The sequence below is a fragment of the Manacus vitellinus genome, unplaced genomic scaffold, assembly GCF_001715985.3.
Source record: "Manacus vitellinus isolate BGI_N305 unplaced genomic scaffold, ASM171598v3 scaffold_40_pilon, whole genome shotgun sequence".
NCBI classification, from domain to species: Eukaryota; Metazoa; Chordata; class Aves; order Passeriformes; family Pipridae; genus Manacus; species Manacus vitellinus.
Genome location: NW_021940541.1, coordinates 153402 through 175459, shown reverse-complemented (window position 1 = coordinate 175459; position 22058 = coordinate 153402). Strand labels below are relative to the sequence as shown.

The window sequence follows — 22058 nt, the reverse complement described above, 5'->3', positions numbered from 1 at the left end:
GGCAGGCTGCCTATCCCATGGCATCCTCGTGCAAAGGTACCTGCATATGGCTGAAGAAGAGGCTGGGAGAGCTGGGTGGGCCGTAGAGAGGAGTTAATCAGCAGTGCAGGTGGTTCAGGTAGCTGCTTTTCACACGGATAATTAATGTGTACAAGTAACTGCTAATTGCACGTTTCAGGAATGATTTATGAGGTGGCAGAGGGGAAAGGGGGACACAATCTCATTTCTTTGGGAACTTCTGCCATTCATACAATGGTATCAGCACAGCTGTGAGATGGGACATGATTAATGAACAGTGGGCAAACATGGGACAGCACTGTGACGCTCGTCAGGACAGAAAGTGGCCCTCGGAGCCAGGGCAGCACCGTGCCATGATGAGCTTTTGTCTTTAGCTCACTAATTCCCTTGGATACCGGGCTGTACTCTGGAGTAAGGTGGTTTGTGTCCATCAGAACAATTATGGTTTTAATGAGGACGATTTTCATTGAGTTGCTGTGAGCAGGTTTGTGTTTATGAACAAAGATTGTGGATATTTATTCTCTCTGTAGAGGTCTGGGGAAAACAAATGTGGCAAGGACTAATATTTATACAGGACATTAAATCTAGACTTATGAACATCTCTGTTAAACACCTGTTCCTGGCACTCTGTCTCAGCTGCTGCCTGGGAACACCTTTACCTCCTGTCACATCCCTCTGTGTCTGTCTGCCCTGCACCTCCGAAATATGTGTGCGGGACACCCCTTGTCTGCTTGCGTTAAATGTACCTCCTTTTCTGAGCTAGAGACAATACAAAGTAAAATCACACATTTTGCTGACATTCTCATGGGCTGATTCCAACACCAGTTTACTGTATTTTTTAATGCTAGTCTGGGTTGTCTCTGAAAAAGTTAATAATGAAATTTGGAGAAATGTAGCCTTGCAGTGTAAGTGCACATGCAGGTCAGCACCTTGAAGAGACAGTGTTACATGCTTCACTGATAGGAAAATGAACGTTTTGAACACTTTTCTCAATGCACTGTTTATGTATCAAAATAGTCCAGCGTGTTTTGCACTGTGTTCTAAAAACTATTCTATGAGGGCTAGACCTCAAGCTGTGTAATCAAAGTCTCTGTTTATTTCCTTTTACCTAATGTATTATTTTTAAATTGCTGCAGTTCAGCATTAAAGAGTGAATGCCTTTATTTCTATTTTTTATAGCTTTTAGAATTTGACAGAGAGCTGTCAGTCTTTAAAGACAGATTGTATGAACTGGACATCTCATTTCCTCCCAGGTAAGATTCATATATTATCTATTTATTTAACTAGCTAAACCATAATTGTTACTTGTGCTGTAGGTAAAATGTGAGTGTTTCCATACTTATTGCAGAAATTATGATGATCAGTCTTCCTTTCATGGATGTTCCTTCACCCACATCCCCTCCATCACTCCATGAACCGCGTGCCAGTAGAGCTCTGGACCTCATTGTCCTGGTCCCCCTGATCCTGTCCTTTATAGCTGCTCTCAAAACAGACCTGGTGGGATTGTGTGCTCAGAGATGTGTGCAGACTTTTAAGCACTGGGCCCAGACCACCTGTTCAATTACTTTATTGCAGCCATAAAGACAGTCCCTGCCTGAAGCTGTCTGATGACTGCGAGTGGCACCACTCATGGAGGTGCAGAGCCCAGGGCCATCGCACAGGGAGAGGGGGATGAGGAAAGAGGGCAGGAATTTAGATTCTGCTTCTTCAGTTTCATATTATATAACTGCTAAGACTGTTAGAATAACTTGGCTGGATTAATACCCATGCATGATTTTTATCAGCTGCATCCCTGAGGTGAATTTTAACCGTGACTACTATTATTATCATATGAACGCAAGCTTTTTGCAAGTGGCAGTCCTGATCAGGGGAAACCTGTGGAAAATTTGGTGCCATTTTAAACATGTATGATCCCTTTCCAAGAATGAAGGAGTCAAATCTCACAGTCGCTTTTAAGGGAAAGAAATACTGCATTCGCAAAGAAAAAGTTGAAGAAATTATGGAAAAAGGACAGATAAACCCATGCTTTTTATATACTTCCTTTTTTATAGATACAGTATTTTTAAATATTACTATTTTATCCTTTATGGACAGATAGAAAAGTATAATGTTTTGGCATACACTAAGAAAAAATTTGGAAAGCTTGCCTTTTAGTGATCATAATCTCATTACTTCTCAGCAGCCAGCTGCGATACTGATTGTATTGATCCCTTGGGACAGTGGGAGTATGCACAGAGAGGTTACCACCGCTCTAAATTGTCCTTATTGATTGAGGATGGTAACAGGAGACCAGCAGTGTGTACATCTGAGTGTGTCCCACTCGTCATGTACCTGCTCAGGGAAAAGGAGGTGAGGGGAAGTGATAAGATTTTTTTTTGTCAGACGAACTCTCGTACTTGATTTCTCCAACATTAGGGCTTTCAGCCAGAGCAAGGCTTGGCAAACATATGCTGTTGCATGAACAGTTTGCAGAGTCCTCAGCCCACTCTGTAAGTGCAGTTCAGCATCATGCAAAGATCAGAAGCTTGGTGTGAATACTTTGTGTGTCTTAGTCCTACTCACTCTGTTTCCTCAACAACTAGTTAATATAATAATAAATAGGAATAGATTTTTATGTACTGAAAGCTGACATGGAAGGGATGCTAATGCTGAGTTTATGTAACACAAAATTTCTTCAAACTTAAGCAGAGGATATTGATAAAATATGAGAATTGAATATGAGAATATTGCAAAATAATACAATATGTAAAACCAACAGGCTAAACTCATGCATTTGCAAAGAGCAAACTGGATTTACGTTAGGGTGCTTTTTTCACCCGTCCCTCCTCATGTCCTGTGTCATGTGCCCAGGGCTTCCTGATGCCCCTCCCATGGTCCTTGCACGGCCCCAGGCTCAGGAAGTGAGTGAGGTCCTGCAGAGCTGTAGGAGTTACTGCAGGTCAGTGTGATAGTTTTATCCGTGCAACCAAACTCATTGATTGTCCCCAAACAAATAATACGATTCATTTTTCTTTGTATTGAAATAATGACCACAGTGTGCTATTAACTGCAAAATCAGGTATTTTGAATGGGCAGATAGCAATGGTTTTAAAGTAGGACATTTTCTTTTTAACTTGGAACCTTTTCACTGATGAAATAAAGACATTAAATATATGGCCTAAATGTCTTGGTTTCACTTCCAGTAGTTTTTCCTCCATTTTTCCTTTGTTTTTCTTTTCTGTAGCTTATGATGATTTAGCTACTTTTGTATACAGTTTGTAAATGTGTAAATACAAGTTTAATATACGTTCGTCATATATCCAGTCATACTGTATTTTGTATTTTTAACCAAAGGAGGATATACAGGAGTCCTGTATAGTTAGGCTTCTTGTATCTGCTTGTTCTGCAAATGCATCAAACAAGGGCTTTGTCACCAAAGGGAGGGAGAGAGAAAGCCCTGGTCACTTCTGTGTCGGGCTTAGGGGCTTAGTTAGCAAGCACTGGAATTTAGAAGGAAGTTGTAAGCAATTGTAATGATAGCCTTTAAGTAGTATTTCAGAATTTGTTTTATACATGAGATTTTAATTACGGTCCACTGATTTAGTCTATGAATCATACTCTGCTTCTGTTCTTGATCCTTGGTGTTCCAGACTTACATCATGGGATGCAGACAGTACCTCCGTTAAAACACTACTGAACAGGTCTAGTCCTGCCTTTCACAGCTCCCAGAAAAGGAAAGGGCAGTCAGGACAGTTTTATCTTTCTTTCATTTGCTTTATCATTCATGCATACAGTTAATCACCTAATTTGTGTATAGAGTTCTACAAATCAATAGCACAGTTGCATTTCTGTCTTACTTGTAACTTTTTCCCTCAAAAAGGATGCTGGAAATTCAATGTACTCTTGAGATAGATGGAAAAGGTCACAGCCCTTTGAGCCACAGCAGATTAAGTTACTTATAAATTCATTTTTTATCAGCATAAGCTGCTTATTCTCTGGACTTTATCGTGAGATCTTGCTGATACACTGCCATACCTGGCCTGGGGTTGAAAGCTTTTCTCCTTTGAGTCAGTGGTATTTTTGTAGTTAACGTCAGTGGGGTCAAAATTTTCCCCTGGGCAGTTTTAGGAGTTTGTTTACACGCTCCTCCTAGAGTGGCCTGACACCATGATCTGGTTCCTCAGGTGTAAGTAGAACCAGGTAGAAACAGGCTGCCCTGAAGTGACCCTGTTTGACTCCTCTGCCCTGCCTGCCACCAAGGGCAGCATGAGGTCCCAGTCCCACCTGCACACCCAGTGCCCATCGTTAATCAGGGGCTTTGTGCCCAGGGAAAACCAGTGACTCTTGCATATTCCCAGTTCTCATTTGGAATTATGGAAGGAGTTCTTCTGTTGTACTGATCTGCATGGAGAGGACTTTTTTTGCATTTCTGTGTTAAGTGTTTTATATTAATGTATCTGCACCTTTTACAATTAATTTCTCTGTCCATTTTTCTTAATTTCAAAAGAAGCCATGGTGGTCATGTAGACATATATCTTTATACTGATAAGTTTTTTTTAAGGAAGTCACTGTACTAAGGAACTGCTAAATTGCCTTAATACTTTGATAAAAAACTCCCATATTCATAAATGTTTGGGAAGCTGACCATCTGAGATGGTACAGGAGCAATAGAGAAGAGTTACCACTCTCGGTGTCTGGGATTTAGGGAGAATAATAAAAGATTAGCAAGTGAGGAAAACAAAAGGCATTTTTATGTGCTTTCTCATAAAGTACACTATCTAGAGCATGAAAAAATGCAAACTTGTTTAAAAAGCTCAAGATTCTTCTTCCCTTTTTATTTAGGGACCTAAAACTCTGAAGCTGTCAGCCCTTCTCATTTCTAGGTTTTCATGACACCAAGTTAGCATTTCAATGTAGGTAGGGATAGAAATGTTGACTTCTTGGAGCAATTTTTTAACTATAAAATTCCATAATGAAATGATGGGTTGTAATATCCTGCTGGATTTTTGTTCTTCACTATGTTTCTAGCTGTTGGTTTCATTTTGCTCTTCAAAGTCCATGTGCAGTCTGCTGTCCTGCAGTTTGTTACTTGCTCTTCTCAGCTCACTGTAAATCACATCCAGTAACCAGAGAGGACCACTTAACTCTTATCACCTGTCAGAGAAAACATCTCAGGATCTTCTCATCACAGGTCTTGGCAAAAAAATAGGTCTTTGCATATTCCCAGCTACTATATTAGGTTTTAATACCAGTTTTTAAAAACTGAACTTTATATAAACCTTTTCTTATTTTCTTTCTACTCCCTGTGCTAATGGTTTCTAGAAGTAAAATTCTGATGTTGTAGAAAGCATAAAAAAGAGTCCACTGTAGAAAGTGGAGACTCTGTACTAAGCCAAGAATACTTCACAGTATTTTTGGTAAACTACTGAATTCTTGCTTGTCTCTAAGCAATAGTACACATAATTCTGCAAGTAATTGAACTACCCAAGGCCTCTCCTGGTATTGCTGTATTTGTCAGGTCCAGCCAGCCCTGGAGGAAACAGGAACATCCCTGAACACCTCTTCTCAGTTGGTGTTGGGAAGAGAACTGCCTCCATACCAAGTTAATGCAAATCCTCCGTGTGTGCTTCAGGACCTTCAAGTTAACTTTGAATGTGGGAAGAATTCAAGAGCCACTTCTGAGCTCTCCTGCAGCCACATCTAAAAACAGCATCTCTGCAGGCATACTTAGGAAACTCAGATCTATTGTTTTTCTCCAGTTCAGTACTGTCATTTAGTTTAAGACACGTCTGCTTGATGTGATGTGAATTCTCCCTTCAGCCCTGGGTGACCATTGTTCTGCAGTGCAGAGGAGGGGTGCTCAGGTAGTCACCCCTCAGAAACATCCAGAACAAAGCCTTGACAGAGCTTAAGGACCCCTCTGACCCAAACCATTCCTTGATTCTGTGATTCTGTAACACTGACAGCATCTGCAGGCCTGTCAGTTATCTCCTCTCTGTTCAGTGGGGTACTTGATATCCCGGTATTTTCCTAAATTCCTCTTCAATTCTGAGTTCCTTCCAGTTCTTAGTACATGTGCCTGAGCCATGTCAGCTCACCCCCTGTATGCCCATGCCTCAGAGGAGTGTGCCAGGGATGCAGTGAATGAGCCTTATCCCACCTGCTGTGGACCCCACATCTCTGTGCTGGTGCTGTGTCTGTGGGGCTCCTGGCGGGTTCTGCCCAGGGAGAACAGCCCAGGCCAGCCTTCTCTGCCCTTTCAGAACCCAGCCCTTCCTCATCCTCCTGAGATGTGCCAAAGGCATGGCAGCCTGGGAGGGGGGTCACAGCTTAACGAGGAACCACGGGCTGCATGGCAAGCCTGCTGCCTTAGACAGGCTGTAAAAAATCTTGCCAATAGAGTATTTTTCTGACATTATTCACCCATTCCTATACTCCTATATTTTGAGGCCTTTTGCTTTATATGGTGAATATTCATGTTTTCATCTCATTACCCTTTGTGATCTAATGTAGCCCATAGCAACCTGAGCCATTGGAGACTAAATACAATTCAGCATTTTAAACTCTGTAAGCTCTGTCACTCACAGGCTGAACAGCCTGGCTGTGAGCAAACAGCCCAGTGTGAGGCTGCAAAGGACTTCATGGTACTCAGCAATCACTGCAAAGGGCAGGAGGTGTGAAAAAAGAAGTAACAACACTGTGGTCTGTCAATATACAGGTGGGCAATTGTTACCTTTATCACTGTTCTCCATTAATTATTATAATTATTCTTGTAGCTGTTGTATAGCAGAGATAGGAGCTGACTTTAGCAAGAGTTCACGCCCACGTACAAGGTTTGCTCTCAGATAAGGCTGCATGCACAGCAATCTCATGTATTAATCATTCTCTTAAAGTGACCTACTCTTGTTGTTGAATTAGGCTGTCATGTAATTTACTGGTTGGACATACGTTTGTGTCTTAGATACCCCCTGTGTGATATTTTTCTCAAGCACACCCTCTGCACTGGCAGTATCTTGGCTTTGACACCTCTCACCAGGAGACAGGTTGAATCTCATTTACTCTCGGCAGAGTGTTTCTCCTTTGGAATTCTCTCTGGCACTGGTTCTGCCAGAATCTTATTTAGACTATAATCTGGTTTTTCTCTGCCCTTGTATTTTGTCCCATGACCTTTCTCTATTCTAGTAGGTTGCACAGCGGTACATGCATTTTTCTGGTCTGATTTGCCTGCTCTGCACGAAGCCAAGCCCAGAGCATTCCCTTGTTCCTTGCCTTCTGCAGAGACTGTCCAGAGCAGAACAGCCCTGCCTGCTGTACCCAGCCCCGAGGGCACCAGTGCACAGAGCCCCGAGGTCACCCTTGGGTGTGAAATAGAAGGACAAAATTATGGTTTAGGTGTCAGCAGGCTGCCCTTCCTTTCCAGTATCCTCACTGCATGTTCTCAGGTCACACACACACTGCCTGCTGTACTCTTAAAGCCAAGGATTAAGCCAAGGATTATTCTAGGATTCCCATTTCCTAGAATATCACCTCAGTAACACTACTTGGTCCTGTTGTCCCACCAAAGGGGGAGTTGGACTCTCAAATAGATTAAAAAGTGTGAAAGCCCTAAATTATTTCAGTGCTTGCTTTATTGGGTACTTTTATAACTTTTTTTTTACCAATTAAGAATTATTGTCCACTGAACAAATACCTACTTGTGCCTACAGTACCTACTGTAAAACGCCTCCCAGGTATTAGTTAGGTATCTGAAATGGCATGTAGATCTCTCAGCCCCCAAGGAACAAATTCCCACAGGACATGATGCAGTTGTCTGGGTGCTTCCAGTAGGCAAGACTGGAGTACAGAAACAGCTTCCCAGCTGGAAGCAGAGAGACAGCTGTCATTTCCTCCGAAACAATTAGAATTTAATCATTACAATGGCTTTTCAGAGAGATCTTATCTCCATTTTTCTCCTCATATTAAACCAGTGCCACTCTTACCATCATTCTCAATTAATTTCCAAATTGAAATAGGGTGTTTCTTTAATTTGTGAGAAACTGAAGAGAATTACCCAGGTAAGCAGTTCTGTTTGGTTTAAGGAATTGTGGCAAAGAGAAAAAGAAAGGAAAATCAATGATGTAAAAAAAAGTTTCAAGGACTGAGTATTACTGTACACCAGGTGTGAGGTAAGGACCATAGACCATACTGCAAGCAGAAAGGAAAGCAAATTCTAAAGAGCTTGTGGACTTTGCTGCCAGCCAGACTGTCCATGTTGTATTCCTGTCTGAACATGCTTCTCAAGAGCCCAGTAGTTTGGAGTCTGAACCCTGCCCCATCTCTTGCTTCGGCTCCCCAGTTATTTTTTTCCAGTATGAGACTTTATAGATTACAGCCCCAAAGTAATGTGCTCTAAGCCAGGAACGTTCTTAGAAAAAGCCATGAGCTCAAGCACAGTCACATGCAGTAATATCAGGCTGTTCTGCTGTAACAAGCCAGCACTGGGTCCTTCCAAACAAGCCAACATTATTCATAATTCCACTTATCCACTTGTAACAGTAGCAGTATTGCACACATTGAGTGGGGCACAACATTACTGTTATTAAAACAATAGAATGTGTCCCTCAGTGTCCCCTCACCGATGCACTGGTATTGCCCAATAATCCATTTTAGTATTGCCAAATAACCCACGTCTGTTAGCTGGGCCTCCCCATGGCTCTGGGATGGAACAGAGAGCACAGCATGCTGGTTTCCATCAGCTACATGGCAGTCTCTGGCCCTGGGCAGGCTCTGGTCCCACAGAGGGGCTCTGGGCTGGGACCAGCCCATGGCAGCACCAGAGTGTGGCCGGGCCACGTTTATCAGCAGCAAGGGGAGATCTCCACTATGGGCACTGTTCTGGGCAGAAAGTGAAGGGCTGCATTTTGCTCTCTGGAAAAACGAAGGGGCTCTGGGTTTGTGCTGGTTTTTTAAATGGAAAAAGGTCTAGAGTGACACTGGTGATCCAGGAGCACTCACTCTGAAGCATATTACAGACCTGGATTTTCCAAAGAAGTGAGTTAAGCCAAAAAGCAATATGCCCAACATAAAGCCGTAAGAAAGACTCTGAGAAAGCCACCATGTCATTACCCCTCCTGTTTTGTGTTGTGCCCAGACTCAGGGCTAGAGTCCTGTTTACCCTTCTTGCCCTTTGCTGCTGGTTTGCCCGGGTCACCCCCCCTTCCCACTGTCACCTTTGACTCCAATTGTTGGTGTGATCACCATGGTGTTAGTGTAGCCTGTGCAAGTAGCAGCTGTTTAACGCATTGTACTTTAACTACTGTGTTTGCCCTCCTGATTTGGCTGAAGTGAGACGTGTATCGTGGCCAGTTGGCTCGCAGAGCATCACCAAGACTTGTTAGTGTTTTGGTACATATGAAGCAGCTAATTTAATTCAAACAGCAATGTTTCTTACTGCTCTGCTTAGATCTGCTGCCTAAGATGAGCATATGAAGATAAATTACATGGAGTCATTTGTTAGGAAGAGGACTAGGGAATGCAAATCTCCCTTTCACGTTCAGGGAAATAAAAAATGGTAATTCAATTTGGAGGAAGAAACTAAGGATCTAGAAGCTGACAAAAATTAGATATCATACTTTGATTGGTCGAATGATATTTTACTGAAATCACACTCTGTACCAGCTCACACTAATGCTGAGTGTCAATTAAAAGCATGAAAATATTTTTATTTGTATCTTTGGCCTTAGAACTTTTGGAGCACCCAAAGGTTGAACTGGCAGTCTACATTCACTATCCTTGCTTTGGGTAAAAGTAACTTAGGCAATCTAAGAGTGTGTCAGAGCTGAAGATAAATTGTTCCTCCATTTTCTTAGAAAATACAAAAATAGTAAATAATTTTGTGATGAAGAGTGGTTGGAATTTTTTCGCTTTTGAAGTTCTCTCTCAATGTCAAATGTAAATAGAAAGACTTAAAAGTGAGAGAAGGTGTAGTAAATGTGAGTACTCATACCCAAGTTCAGAAATCAAACAGACCAAATCAAAACTGTATCTCAGCTCTTCCCATAAAGAGCTCAATTTTCATTGACACTTTATAATTCTTTTCCATCTTAAATATTCTGTATTAGAAAAAAGTCAGTGATATAAAATGTGGGGACAATTGACAGATGAGCACAAGGGGTCTCTGAGTAGGAGGCATTTCCACTCCCTGAAACGTGATCAAGTTTGCCGAGGCATCTGCATTTGAACCTAGATGTACAGTGCACAGTTGTTCAAAATGGCCTTTGTCGTACTAAAAAAGATCAAACAGCTGAATTTTCCCCACTGTCGCCCGGTGGGTGCTGCCACATTTCCTCCACTGCCACTGGAAGTATGCAGAGTGTAGAAAGCAGAGTCCCCAGAGCAGCGCCCGGAGCGTTTCCAGGAGCAGGACATGTCGCCTGTGCTCTCCATGAGCTGGGAGCAAACTGTTAAAGGTGAGAGTCCTCCAAAGGGAATTCATTGTTTCCTGTTAGAAAGTACATTTCACCCATGTCACTAACAGATTTTATCCATTCTCACACAAGAGAAGAGTTCATTAGGAGCATTTTTCCTCACTGGAAATGCCGGTTAAGGAGACATTTATATACACAGCATTGTTGGCATGTGTTTCAAGTTAAGGCTCTGCTGACAGGATGGTTTACGATGTCAGAAGGCTTTTCACCCTGGAGTAAGCATTTTTGTAAAGGTGTCTAATCATCTTTGACAATACCTGTCAACAGCAGTAGTGCTCTGATATTACTGGCCCTCTTAATGGTTTATTTTCCCTAAACAGTTGCCAAGTAGCTCTCATCCTTATTGACTGTGACACCAGTAGTTCATTGGACAGCCTGCTCCTTATTAACAGAGTTAGCAATTCATCAAAGTGTTTGGTTAAATTTCAAGAACATTGAGCATTATATGAGTGATGTTGCTGGAAGTTTTATTCAGAAAGCCCACTTGACTGTAATCCTGATTAAATAAGTGTAACTGAAACAAAAGTTTGTGAAATAAGATGGAAAAGCAGCTAGAAGCAGCATATTGAGAGAAAGCAAATCCTAAACAACTGGAGATAAATTGTACAGGCCTTTCACAGAGATGCTCCAGCTCCAAAACTGCCTGTCCCTCCATCATCCAGGGCAGTCACAGTCAAAGTGCATTTTGCGTAACTCTACTGTCTGGCATGCACAGAGAATATCAGACTATTTCTGCTATTAATTACTCTGCTGACATGAGTGGTTAAGGTCCTAAATTCCAACTTTGCTACTGTTTTAATCAGGGCAGAAAAGTTGTTCGACATGGAATTCCTCATTTCCCCATTGTATTTTTAAACAGATGTAATAGTGTGTGTAACAAACTGCTGATGATGGTTATGATGGTTACATCATCTGTAACCATACAGAATCCTAAGGTTAGGAAGTGTGTACAGCCTTACCTGACCTATAGCACTTGTATGTGTGAGCATTATATCTGTTTATGTTTCAGTGGTACCTGGAGGCCTTTATCTGTTATGTCATCACTTTTACACAAGCACTTGCTATTTGTTCCCAAGATCACTGTTTTCTCTGCATTGCAAAAGGTGGATTGTGATTGAGGCAGAATTCTTCTGAAAGGGGAGAAAAATACATCCTTTCCTGTCTAATTCTGGGACATGGAGAGTTGGTTCTCCCTTTTCCTCTACCACAGTCACTGTGGTTAAGACTAATGATGCAAGCACAGAAAGATGGCACGATGCTTGCCCTCTGGGAGACTGATACTGGATTTTTTTACTTTTGATTATTTGGGGTAAAGGCCTTTAAAATTATTTTTATCAGATCTGCAGTTGTTTTTATCAAACCTGTAATTATTTATACAATTCACAGATCAGAAAATCTGTTAACTAGAATTACTAAGTTTTGAATTAAGAACAGTGAGTTCCTTACTTGCCTGGAGTGAATGTTAAAAGAGGCTGGAGATGCCAGCAAACAAAGGTAATTTAATACACTTGATTGTAGACAATCTTATGCTTAATATCTTTTGGAAGATGATATTACAAGAATAGTTCTGCTTTTTGCATGCACAGAACCTTAAATTTACAGTGTTCTTTGAAAGAGATATAAATATATAATAAACTAAAATATCCTGTACCCACAATCCAGTGAATCACAAAAAAAGAAGCCCTCATAGGAATTTTGAGTTCTATTTAGCTATGACCACTGTTTGCCCATCTGTAAAAGAATCGTGCATATTCCAAAGTGCTTTTGACCCCTCTAGAGCATGAAGGAGGAGATCAAATAGTTACTTGCCTTTATTTTTTGGGCATGTATCTCATCAGGATTTCTTATTATGTCAGTGTCAGCATTTCACTGAGAATGGGACTGGCACACACCAAAGGGGTTGGAGGGAGAGAGAAGCCTTATTAGAGTGCAGCAAGACAGAACCCTCCACACTTCTGGCTGGAAGGAAGGATTCTGCCTTATAAAAAGAAGAGCTTACCCCACTGTATTGTGTTATTACCTACAGGTCATTTTGTCTGGATAACTTTTGCAGCATTTATTTTTATCTCTGTCCCAGCCATTAAAAATCTGGTTTGTCAAAGATACTTGTAAACTACAGTAACTTCTTGACTGGGTGATCAGTGCTGAAGACCTTGAAAAATTGGCAGAAGTTTTCACCCTGAGATAACATTAAGATCAATAAAGCAAATTGATAAATACCATTTCATAGAATATAGGCTCTTGGGTGAAATGCTGTAACACATAGCAGTAACAGATCATTCTAGGCATGGAACATCGTGCTTCAAAAGCCATACAGTTAATACTGTAAAAGGAAGGATTATATGAAATGTGATTGATTCTTATACCTTAAGTCACAGAAAGTAGCTTCAGCTGTGTGGGGTTCTGGAGTAACTAAAGTAAGAGGTTACGAGAAAAAGTCAACCCTTAAATTGCAGACAAAGAGCTTCTACTACCAATAGTATTACATCATCAAAATATTTCACAGACACTCAGAAATAAGCTGTACTTCTGTATGTCAGTGAAGCAGCAAATTGAATTCTCATAATATGTTTTGAAAATGAGTCTTGTTAGGTTTGATGAGGTGGAAAAGGTACTGAGATCACTGGTTTGTTCCAATACGCTCAGTACGCTTTTCTTGGACGTTTGCCATGGCTAATCTTTGTAATGGCAGTGTAGCTTGTAAACCCATTTGGTAGAGAGCTATATGTCTCCGTTTCAGAGTATCACACCAAGCAGGGTGGTAAATAAGTTTCTCTTCAAGCATGCAAACCCTTTTGTTACAATACCAGAAATTTTATATTAACACACATATCAGAAAAACTTCAGTACTTCCTTTATGAATTCAGTGATAAGCAGAATAAAATGCAAATGTCATTTTAAATGCACTCACACAGACATATGTAGATTTATTTTTTTTTAAGACATTTATCAAGGGCAAACTTCAATTCGTTCAGGCCCAATATTCAAGAAATTGAGCCTGTCACAAACCCTCTGGATTTCTTTAAAACCCCTCTTTGGCTAATCCTCCATGCCATTTTGGAAAACAGGGGGCCTTACAGCGTGATGAGCCATCATCAAATGCAAAGTTCTGTCATACTAAACCAGTGAGAACATTTGGAAGAGACGAGAAGAACTTTGGCCTCAGCCTGCTGAGGTGGAGCCAGAGTTTGCCCTTCAGGTGCTTCAGAAGATTTCAGCCTGTGGGCTCACACAGGTGTGTTAACTCTAGTTAGGTCCTGTAGATTAAAATAAACAGTTTCTTTTGCCTTTTAAAGCTATGTTAGAATGCACTGGAGATGCCACAGCATGTTTATGATGACCCCAGAGTGTAACTACCATTTAATCGGCTTCTATTCAAGATGTCTTTACAAAATAATATACTTTTTCTTAACACAATTTCATAGAGAGCTGCAGGATCTTATGTAGTCAGCATAGTTTTCCTTAAACCACATTCCTGATTCCTTAGTTCTGAAGGAATCCCCTGCAAAACCTGCTGTCTTGTCCTGTCTTCCTTTCTGTCACTCTAAAAGAATCTGTCCAGGGGAGGTTTGTACAGCTGCAGTGATCCCAGCACTCTGAACTCTGTTTTCTGTAAATTGTTCCTGGATAACTCTCCTTGAGAGAATCCTACAAAGAAATCCAATGAGATGAACCTTTTTTTTTTTTCTTAGATTTCCTTTTTCATCTTCTGTCTATACATTTTCCATTGTCACAGTCAGGTGCCTGATTTGAAGTTGTTGTTGAACTGATTTTCCTACTTTCACATAGATAAACAGTTTGCTGTCTTTAAACACTCTCACATGCACAAGGTAGGAGGTGAGACTTTCAAAACTGTGTGTGTCTTAACATATTAACATGTAGAGTTGTAGATCTGAGAAGAGACATTGAGAAAGCACATGAAAAGGAAGGGGGGAGGAGAAGGAAAAACATGTACAAGAGGTGTCCAGAAGAGCTGCTTTTTGCCAGTGAAATTTTCTAATTAGTGTGGCCCTTTGAGCCAGAGGTTTCAGGATGCTTTGCAAAGAGTCACTGATGGATGTGGTTGGGATTTGTTTGCAGTTATCCCTACAGTGAGGATTCTAGCCAGGGAAAGCAGTACATGAACACGAGATGTCCAGCCTGGTGCGACAGAATCCTGATGTCCCACTCAGCCAAGGAGCTCATTCTGAAAGTAAGTACAGACCTGCAGCCTCCAGCTGCCTCTGCACCCTGGGCAGCTGGGGCTGGGAGACACTGCCTGTCCCTGAGTCTGCCTGTGGCAGACAGTCTCCAGGGTGGAGACAGCACACCATGGCACTAAGAGAAGGGAGGTGCTTCCAGTGCTTTGCACCCCAGAGGGTGGATTTGTCCCCAGTAACCTGCTGGCAGTGACCAAAAGATGAACTTTCCCAAGTGCTTCTTTTGGTGTCTGAGCTGCCCACGCTGGCTGCCTGTCCTCTGTCCTGTGCCACCTCTGTGCTCCTCAGTGCTGTACTGGGAGCACAGCACTGGGAAACTGCCTGCTTTAAAGACAGTAATAGAAAATACAAAGGCCCCACTAGTGCCCCAGCCCTGTCAACCCTACAGTGACATAAGCAACCGCACTGCCCATCCCAGAGATTAAGCAGGGACACAGATAGAAGCAGGTATGAGTGGTGCTGGCTGAGAAGTCATGTAATTGAGAAAAAAACCTATCCAGCAACAGCTGGAGGTACCTGAGTTACCAGAGGGGTAGATATCTCAAGGTGTTCCCAAGAATATGTCAAGTCCTAGATGGACCAAATCTATCACTGTCCACTGACTGAGGGCAGTCTCCAGCAGGTCCCTAACTCTGGTATACAGATTAGGTGCCTACATTTAGACATTCCATTAGAGCCTTAAAGATACAGTTGTGGAACATTTTTAGAACATGCAATTCCTCTCGTGATTTTAGGGTATATAGGTTGGGTAAACTTGGTGATGCTCTGTCCAAAATAAAATGACCTAAATATGGTTCAGGACCCTTCAAGTTTTCCTTTTTTGATGTTTCCTCTCTCCTTGCTCCACTCTGCCTTGAGGGCCAGAACAGAGCAGGGAAGGGGTGTGGGATCCGAGGAGATCTCTCCCACATCTTTCTGCTCCCAGCTGGTTTTCCTGCCCCTCTGACTGTGGGCATGATGCAGGAAGGGATGTGCTGCCACATTCCAGCACTGCTGCAGCGAGGGGGTCTTGCTGACCAGACTCAGTGACTGTAACACTTTCCAAACCCCAAATTGCCCAAAGTCACGTGTCTGTCTGTGTGTTCCTGTATAATTAATGCAGTTTAATGGGAGTGAATTACAGAAAATAATCTTTGCAAGTAAATCCGTGTCCTACAGCTTCATGGCTTTTTTTTTCGCCTGTTTAAATTAATTACACCCTTGAAACTTGCTCTCCTGAAGTTTATAACCTTCTGTTTCTCTCTCATCAGGGTTATTTATCTCATGATTAGACTGTTTGCTTTGCAGTATATAACTCACTGAAAGGCTGGGAACATGTTTTCCATAGTTACTCGAATTTCAAGTCAATGCACTTCCTCACACACTTTAATGTGTAAGAAGTCGTCTGCACATCATCTCAGAGTTTCACCCAAATTTTAGACAGTGCATTTACTGCAGTATTTACTAAAAAAACCTGTGAAGCTTCTGAGAAATATAGGCTTTATAGTCAAATAGTAATGTCAAAATCGGTGTTATTTGATCTTCTTATACAAAAATATCATGTGAAAAAGTGAGATTTTACCCAAAATATTACAGATGGTACTTGGTGCCCATGAAATTCCTGAAGAACAAAGGATTAAAACCATGGAAAGAGTGGCCAATGAGGGAAGATTTTTTTCTTAAAGCTATGAATAAGGAGATAGAAGTGTACACAAAGGCTTGAAGAGTGTAAACACTACAGAGGGAAAGGAATTCTTTCTGATTATCTAGAGGGCTATAACTTGGATATAATGGGAGAAAATTAAACAAAGAAAAACAAAGTTAGAGCACTGGAGAAGTTTGCAACTGTGAGGTGAGTTACCCAATTCCCAGTGTCTGTGTAACAAAAACCCAGTCAGTTGGATCACTCAAAGCTTACCTTTAAAAGTGCACAGAATTCTGTCTCCGGAGCTTTGCATTTGCAAACTGTGATCAGGCAGTTTGGGGCATCTCCAGAAACAGAGTGACGGGTGTTGGTGAGGCCAGGCTGGCACAGGGCTGTAACCAGTCGGTCTGTACCAGCACAGGAGTTATCCAGCCCAAAGCCAACCTGGGATTCTGGCCCAGAAAAGAGTCCTTAGAAAAGAATGCTGAGCTGATAGAGGAAAGGGCAAAACGACCTTACAGGTTTCTGTGGTTCTGCACAGGAAGCAGCACTGGCCTTGCAGTGAGAATTTACTCCAGACCTGGGCTTTGAAGCTTTAAAAGAAACTGTGAAGAAAGTAAAAGCCAATTTTAATTAACTGATTAGACTGTAACAAATCCTTTAAATATGTTATTTGAATTTTTAAAGGGTTTTTTGTTGTAATTATCTATTAAATATTCTTAAGCAGGCAGTTATTTTGCTGTATTAATTTTTCGTATAGGCAAATAGTTTATTTTTCTGCCTTAACAGTTCTGTATTTTATTTCAAACCAAAACTGTAATAAATCTGCATTTAAATCCCAGGTAAGGAAAGGATAGTGTGCACAAATTGCCACTGTACGGTGTGCTCAGCTACACAGTAGGCATTACAGATTGTACAGACATGGGGCTGTAAACAGCTTTCATGCAACATCATCTATCATGCCATGGTCGGTTACCTCACCATCATGTTATTTTATGCTTCCTGAGCCCTAAACCACCAAAGGTTGCCCACTGCTCGGGAGCTGCGCTGATGCCTGATCGCATGAAGTAATGAATGCTCAGCCAAGTGGATATTGTTTCTGCTTGTGCACTGCTGTAATTTGTTTATCTGTCTAAAGATTATGCAGTTGAAAATCCACAATTTTATGCTGCCTTTGTAAATTATCAAGTCGCTTTTGATGAATGTATCCCCACTTCCGATACTGGTGGCATTATGATCTTGAAATATTGGAAAGTGCTCATGCATACAATGCAGAAGGTTATGTTTTTACATTTTTGGCAGGCAACCGTGCTATAAAGTAAATCTGACCTTAAGCTTCCTTACTGCATTAAAGATAATTCAGTTTTAACTTTATAGTCCTAAATGCTACTGTTTATATAAAGTTATTGCCCAGTCAAACTTGACTGATTACAGATGGGAAAGTCTTGACTGTTTCATACAAAATAAATTAGTATTGCCAACTAGTTTAAAGTGCATCTATGATTGTATTAGAGACTGGAGAGTGTGCAGATTGCAGACTTAATTAGCTTATAGAATTAGCATAATAAGAAATTGTCTTGTATGGCAAAGTGTTTCTATTTATTCCTGAAGTGCAGTGTTAGAGATTCAAAACAGACCCTCCAAATCACATTTATTGCAAACAGCAGAAAGATGAGTACATTTTATTGTTCATTAAGCTACAAATGCTAAAGAAGTCGGTGTGTGAGAGTAAAGTTCGACATGGAACAAAATGAAAGCAATTCATAATAGAGACTGGAGGAATGTCATCTTTCATTTGCTGATTTTCTTAAAATCACTGAATGCTTTTTTTTCAGATGAAGAAATTTATCTCAGAGAAATTGTTAAAGATTATATTCATAACCTGAAAATAATCATTCATCTCTCTGAACATTTAAAATCCCCTATATGATGAAATCAAATGCTCTTATAAAGCAACGTGGATTGCATTTAATTCAGAGAATAACATTTATCACACCTAACTCAATGAAAATTGTGTGTTGTTCTTAAAAACAGACTGGTCAAATGTGCCAGCTGCATTTTGCAACAGAAGCCTGGAATGCAGCTACCAAGGAGTCCCTCATTTCCCCCAGCCTGGCGTCAGCCATGAACATTTCCCAAGGCTGCAGCGCAGGGAGGAGGTGCAGAGAGATCAGGAGTTCTGTTCTCAGGGCAAACTGCACAAATTGCTGCATAAACTGCACAAAAATTACTGCAGGCAGGACTGGGCATAAAAGTTCATTTTACACAGACTTTCTCTGGAGAAGCCAAGCAAAGATGTGTTAATATCACCTCATTCAGAAAGTGGTTTGACCTATTTGCACAATATTTCTATGTTTCTTTCTGTTTCTGTAATCTGGAGAATTCTTGGACTGACTAGTGTTTTGTTGTGTTTTGGTTTTTTTTAACTAGTCAGAAAACGATGAGAAGATAGTAATATATGACCACATTGGGCCAAATGTCTGCATGGGGGATCACAAGGTAATTAAACATTTTAGTATTGTATCTTCTAAGTTTTTATTGGGAAGGAGAATGTATGCACTAGGTTCTGTTAATTTTAAAGAGATTATATCTCTGCCCTATTTTTAAAGTAATGCCTTGAAAATGTTTCAAAGTTGAATTCAACTGAAATCAGCCAGTGTACCAGAGTAGCTGCTTGTATGGAAATCAAATAAAGAACAGGATGATGGGCACTAGGAATGAAAGCAGGATACGGTGCAAGCAAAGAAGAGCCATCTGTGCACTTAAAACTGTTCTAAAACAAAAGTAATTTCATTGGGTTATCAGAGACGCTTCTAAATCTTAGCTTCAATTAGGTTGGTACCTAGGTGCTTATTAGAAAAAGAACATATTGGTAGTTCCGTATTCAAACAGCAACTGATAAAAAGAATATAGGAAAAGGACATAAAATTGCATAAATACCTGATGTTAAAAATAATAAAAATACCTGAAATTTACAATCTTCTCTGCTGAAAATACCGGATGGAAAGCTAAGTTAGAAATACCTCAAATCAGAGTATTTACTTTCTTTAAAAAAAGCCAGTTGAGGAGTAGGAGGAAACCTCTGAAAGCCCATCTAAAATCAGCACTGAGGCTCCTGAATGATAATGCAGAGAGGGATAGTGGGTAATTACACGTGTGTGTGCACACATAAATCCAGACTCACAAATACATACCCCTGTTTACTTCCATGGGCAGAGTTCTTGTGAGACAGAGCATTGTCTTCTAAGGAAGAATGCACTTAAGGCATTGGTCCAGAATCAGCCCAATCAGGTTTTAAAATACAGAAGTTTACTAACTTACCCAGTAAATGAAAAGTTCAGTGTGTCAGCACCGGGACAGCCAGTCCAGAAACAGCAATTTTTGTTTCCTTTGTCACCGAAGTGGCATGGCACTTCCAGTGGAGCTGATTCTGTGACAGAAGGGAGACGTGTGTGGGACCTGATTCTCTTCCCACAGAAATCAGTGGAAAATTGTCCCTTAGATTTCAGTGGGAGCAGAAATCTGTGAGGAGATTATGTAATTCCCTTGTGCATTTTGTAGATAGATTAATTCAAAAACTTATTGCACCATTTTGTTGTGTTTGCTACTGACTGTAAAAAAAAAAAAAAAAAGTGTCTATTTCAAACGTGTAACTTCTATTTTTCCCTAACTTGCTGCAGCCTGTGTTCCTGTCCTTTCGAATAGCTGCTGGGGCAGGTAAACCTATTGCAAATGTGCACAAGTGTTGTGTCGTGCAGTGATGTGGTGGTAAATATCATCTTTTTCCTTTACGTTTATATTTTCTACATCATTTCCCCTGTGTTTATCTTTCTTTTTAAAAAAATGCCAATTCTGCAACAGGAAAAAGATGCCTACGAAGTGAGAAGATTTTCCGTGAAACCACCCTGTAGGAGGGAAGGCAGCACCCGAAATCCATAATCCCAACAGCTGTATTGATCAATCCAGTCCCGAGTGCCACATTTTTAGACTGCTGATCGTACACTATGCTTCAGCATCTGGACTCTGTTCGAGAGAAGCCTCACATACCTCACTGTCTTGTATGTTCATGTGACATCAAGTAGAAATGTGGAATTATTTTTTATATATATGTCACAGTTCTGTTGCCAAAACTCTAAATAGACAGCAGAGATGTTATGTATTTTAGATTTCACGACTTTCAACTTTTAATAAGTGTTTGTCAATGTGGAAAAGCTATTTCAGCATATTATAAACTTTTAAAGGTATCATGCCTAACATTATATATCTTTACCACTTTGGGGTTTTGTACATTGGATTGTATAGATAGAGATATTGATGGTTTTAAATGGTATTTTCTTTGTTGACCAAGGCTTATGGTTTGTGTTTTAGTTTTAGTATTTTGTTTTTCATTTTTATAATTTTTTTCTCATTTTATTTACTATACTGCCATGTTACATGGTTTTTGAATCACACAGCAGCTGCTTTCTATACATACATATATATGTGTGTGTATATATATATGTATGTATGTGTATATATACACAGATATATAAATAATTTATAAACCTGACCAAACTTACGCTAAATATACTTTCCAATATGAATGCTTGAGAGTGCCATATCAGCAGTTAGTGTTGGAGTCTTAGCAGGTTTAGTTAAGTGTACATTGACAACCAACATTTATATAATAAATAATATATAGCAATGCCATCCTGGATACAGATATATAGCATACTATATAGCACATATATTAGCAGTTTCACTTTGTTACTCCTATAATCCCTTCTTTCTATGTAATATTAAGGATTGAATGTGAAGTTCTTAGCTAGGTTTGGGTGTAACTTTCCAGAATTTTGTAAACTGTTTTTGTCCGTCTTTTGTTACTGTTTTTTGGTGCCAAGTATTCTATATTGAAACAATAACAACACGGGAGAAGAAAAATATAGTCTGCTTTAAGTAGCAACTATATTGGACACAGACTGTATTTATACAGTGTTAAAGGAAAAAAAAACCAACAACCCAACTGTAAATTTTCCTGGTTAGTAGCTCAGTGCAGTCTACAATATAGTCTTGTTACAGACATTTTTCTCCCACCACTAAATACAACATTAAAAGGTGATTAGGGAGTCTGTTGATGAAACACAAATGTATGTTTTATTGATTTAATTTAGAACACTACAGAGTTCATGGACTGCGTGATGGCATTAGATTGATGCTTGATTTTGGTATAAATCACTACCACTGAAAATGATTTGATGTCCGCTTGCAGAGTGTTTTCTCAACAGCACAACCCGGTTTATATCAAGTATCGTTGCCCAAAGGGTGTCTGCAGCTCTGTATTGTTATTGTGCCATGTTGCATTATAACCACACAGTAATTCTATTTAAGCAAACTCAACTCATGATAACTTTGAAGGCCTTTAGAAATGAGTACTCTGGTTCTCAAGCAATAAAACTAATCATGGTGAACACGGCTGTGTCTGCCCCTTTAATTTGGGCATTGGGGATTACAGGGAAATTATTAAATTGTCACATTTCTTATTAGTGAGATACCTGTTAATCTCCTGCCAATTAACAAGGTTATTTTTCACATGAAAACCTGTATGATAGGATGCAGTTCTGGTGTTAATCGAATCACAATACAAACCGAGGGAAAGGCACTGAGGATCTGCTGTGGGAGCGCTGACGTACGGAGGGGATGCAGCTTCACGAGCTGTTCACGAGATGCCAGTCCCCAGCAGGTCAGGAAATGTGCCACCATAAACTTCGTGATTACCTCAAGTTTCAGAAAAAA

The 22058-nt window shown here is 40.4% G+C and overlaps 1 protein-coding gene across 1 annotated transcript in view; it reads left to right on the top strand.

Annotated features, from left to right (window-relative positions):
• INPP5A (inositol polyphosphate-5-phosphatase A) overlaps window positions 1-21733 on the top strand; it is a 139408-nt gene extending 117675 nt beyond the window's left edge. Inside the window, exons 11-15 of the mRNA XM_018078504.1 lie at window positions 1198-1271; window positions 14544-14655; window positions 18717-18785; window positions 19967-20054; window positions 20148-21733. Coding sequence (XP_017933993.1) covers window positions 1198-1271; window positions 14544-14655; window positions 18717-18785; window positions 19967-20047 — 336 coding nt within the window. The 3' untranslated portion in view covers window positions 20048-20054; window positions 20148-21733. The remainder of the gene's footprint in view (window positions 1-1197; window positions 1272-14543; window positions 14656-18716; window positions 18786-19966; window positions 20055-20147) is intronic.
• Window positions 21734-22058: the final 325 nt, after the last annotated feature.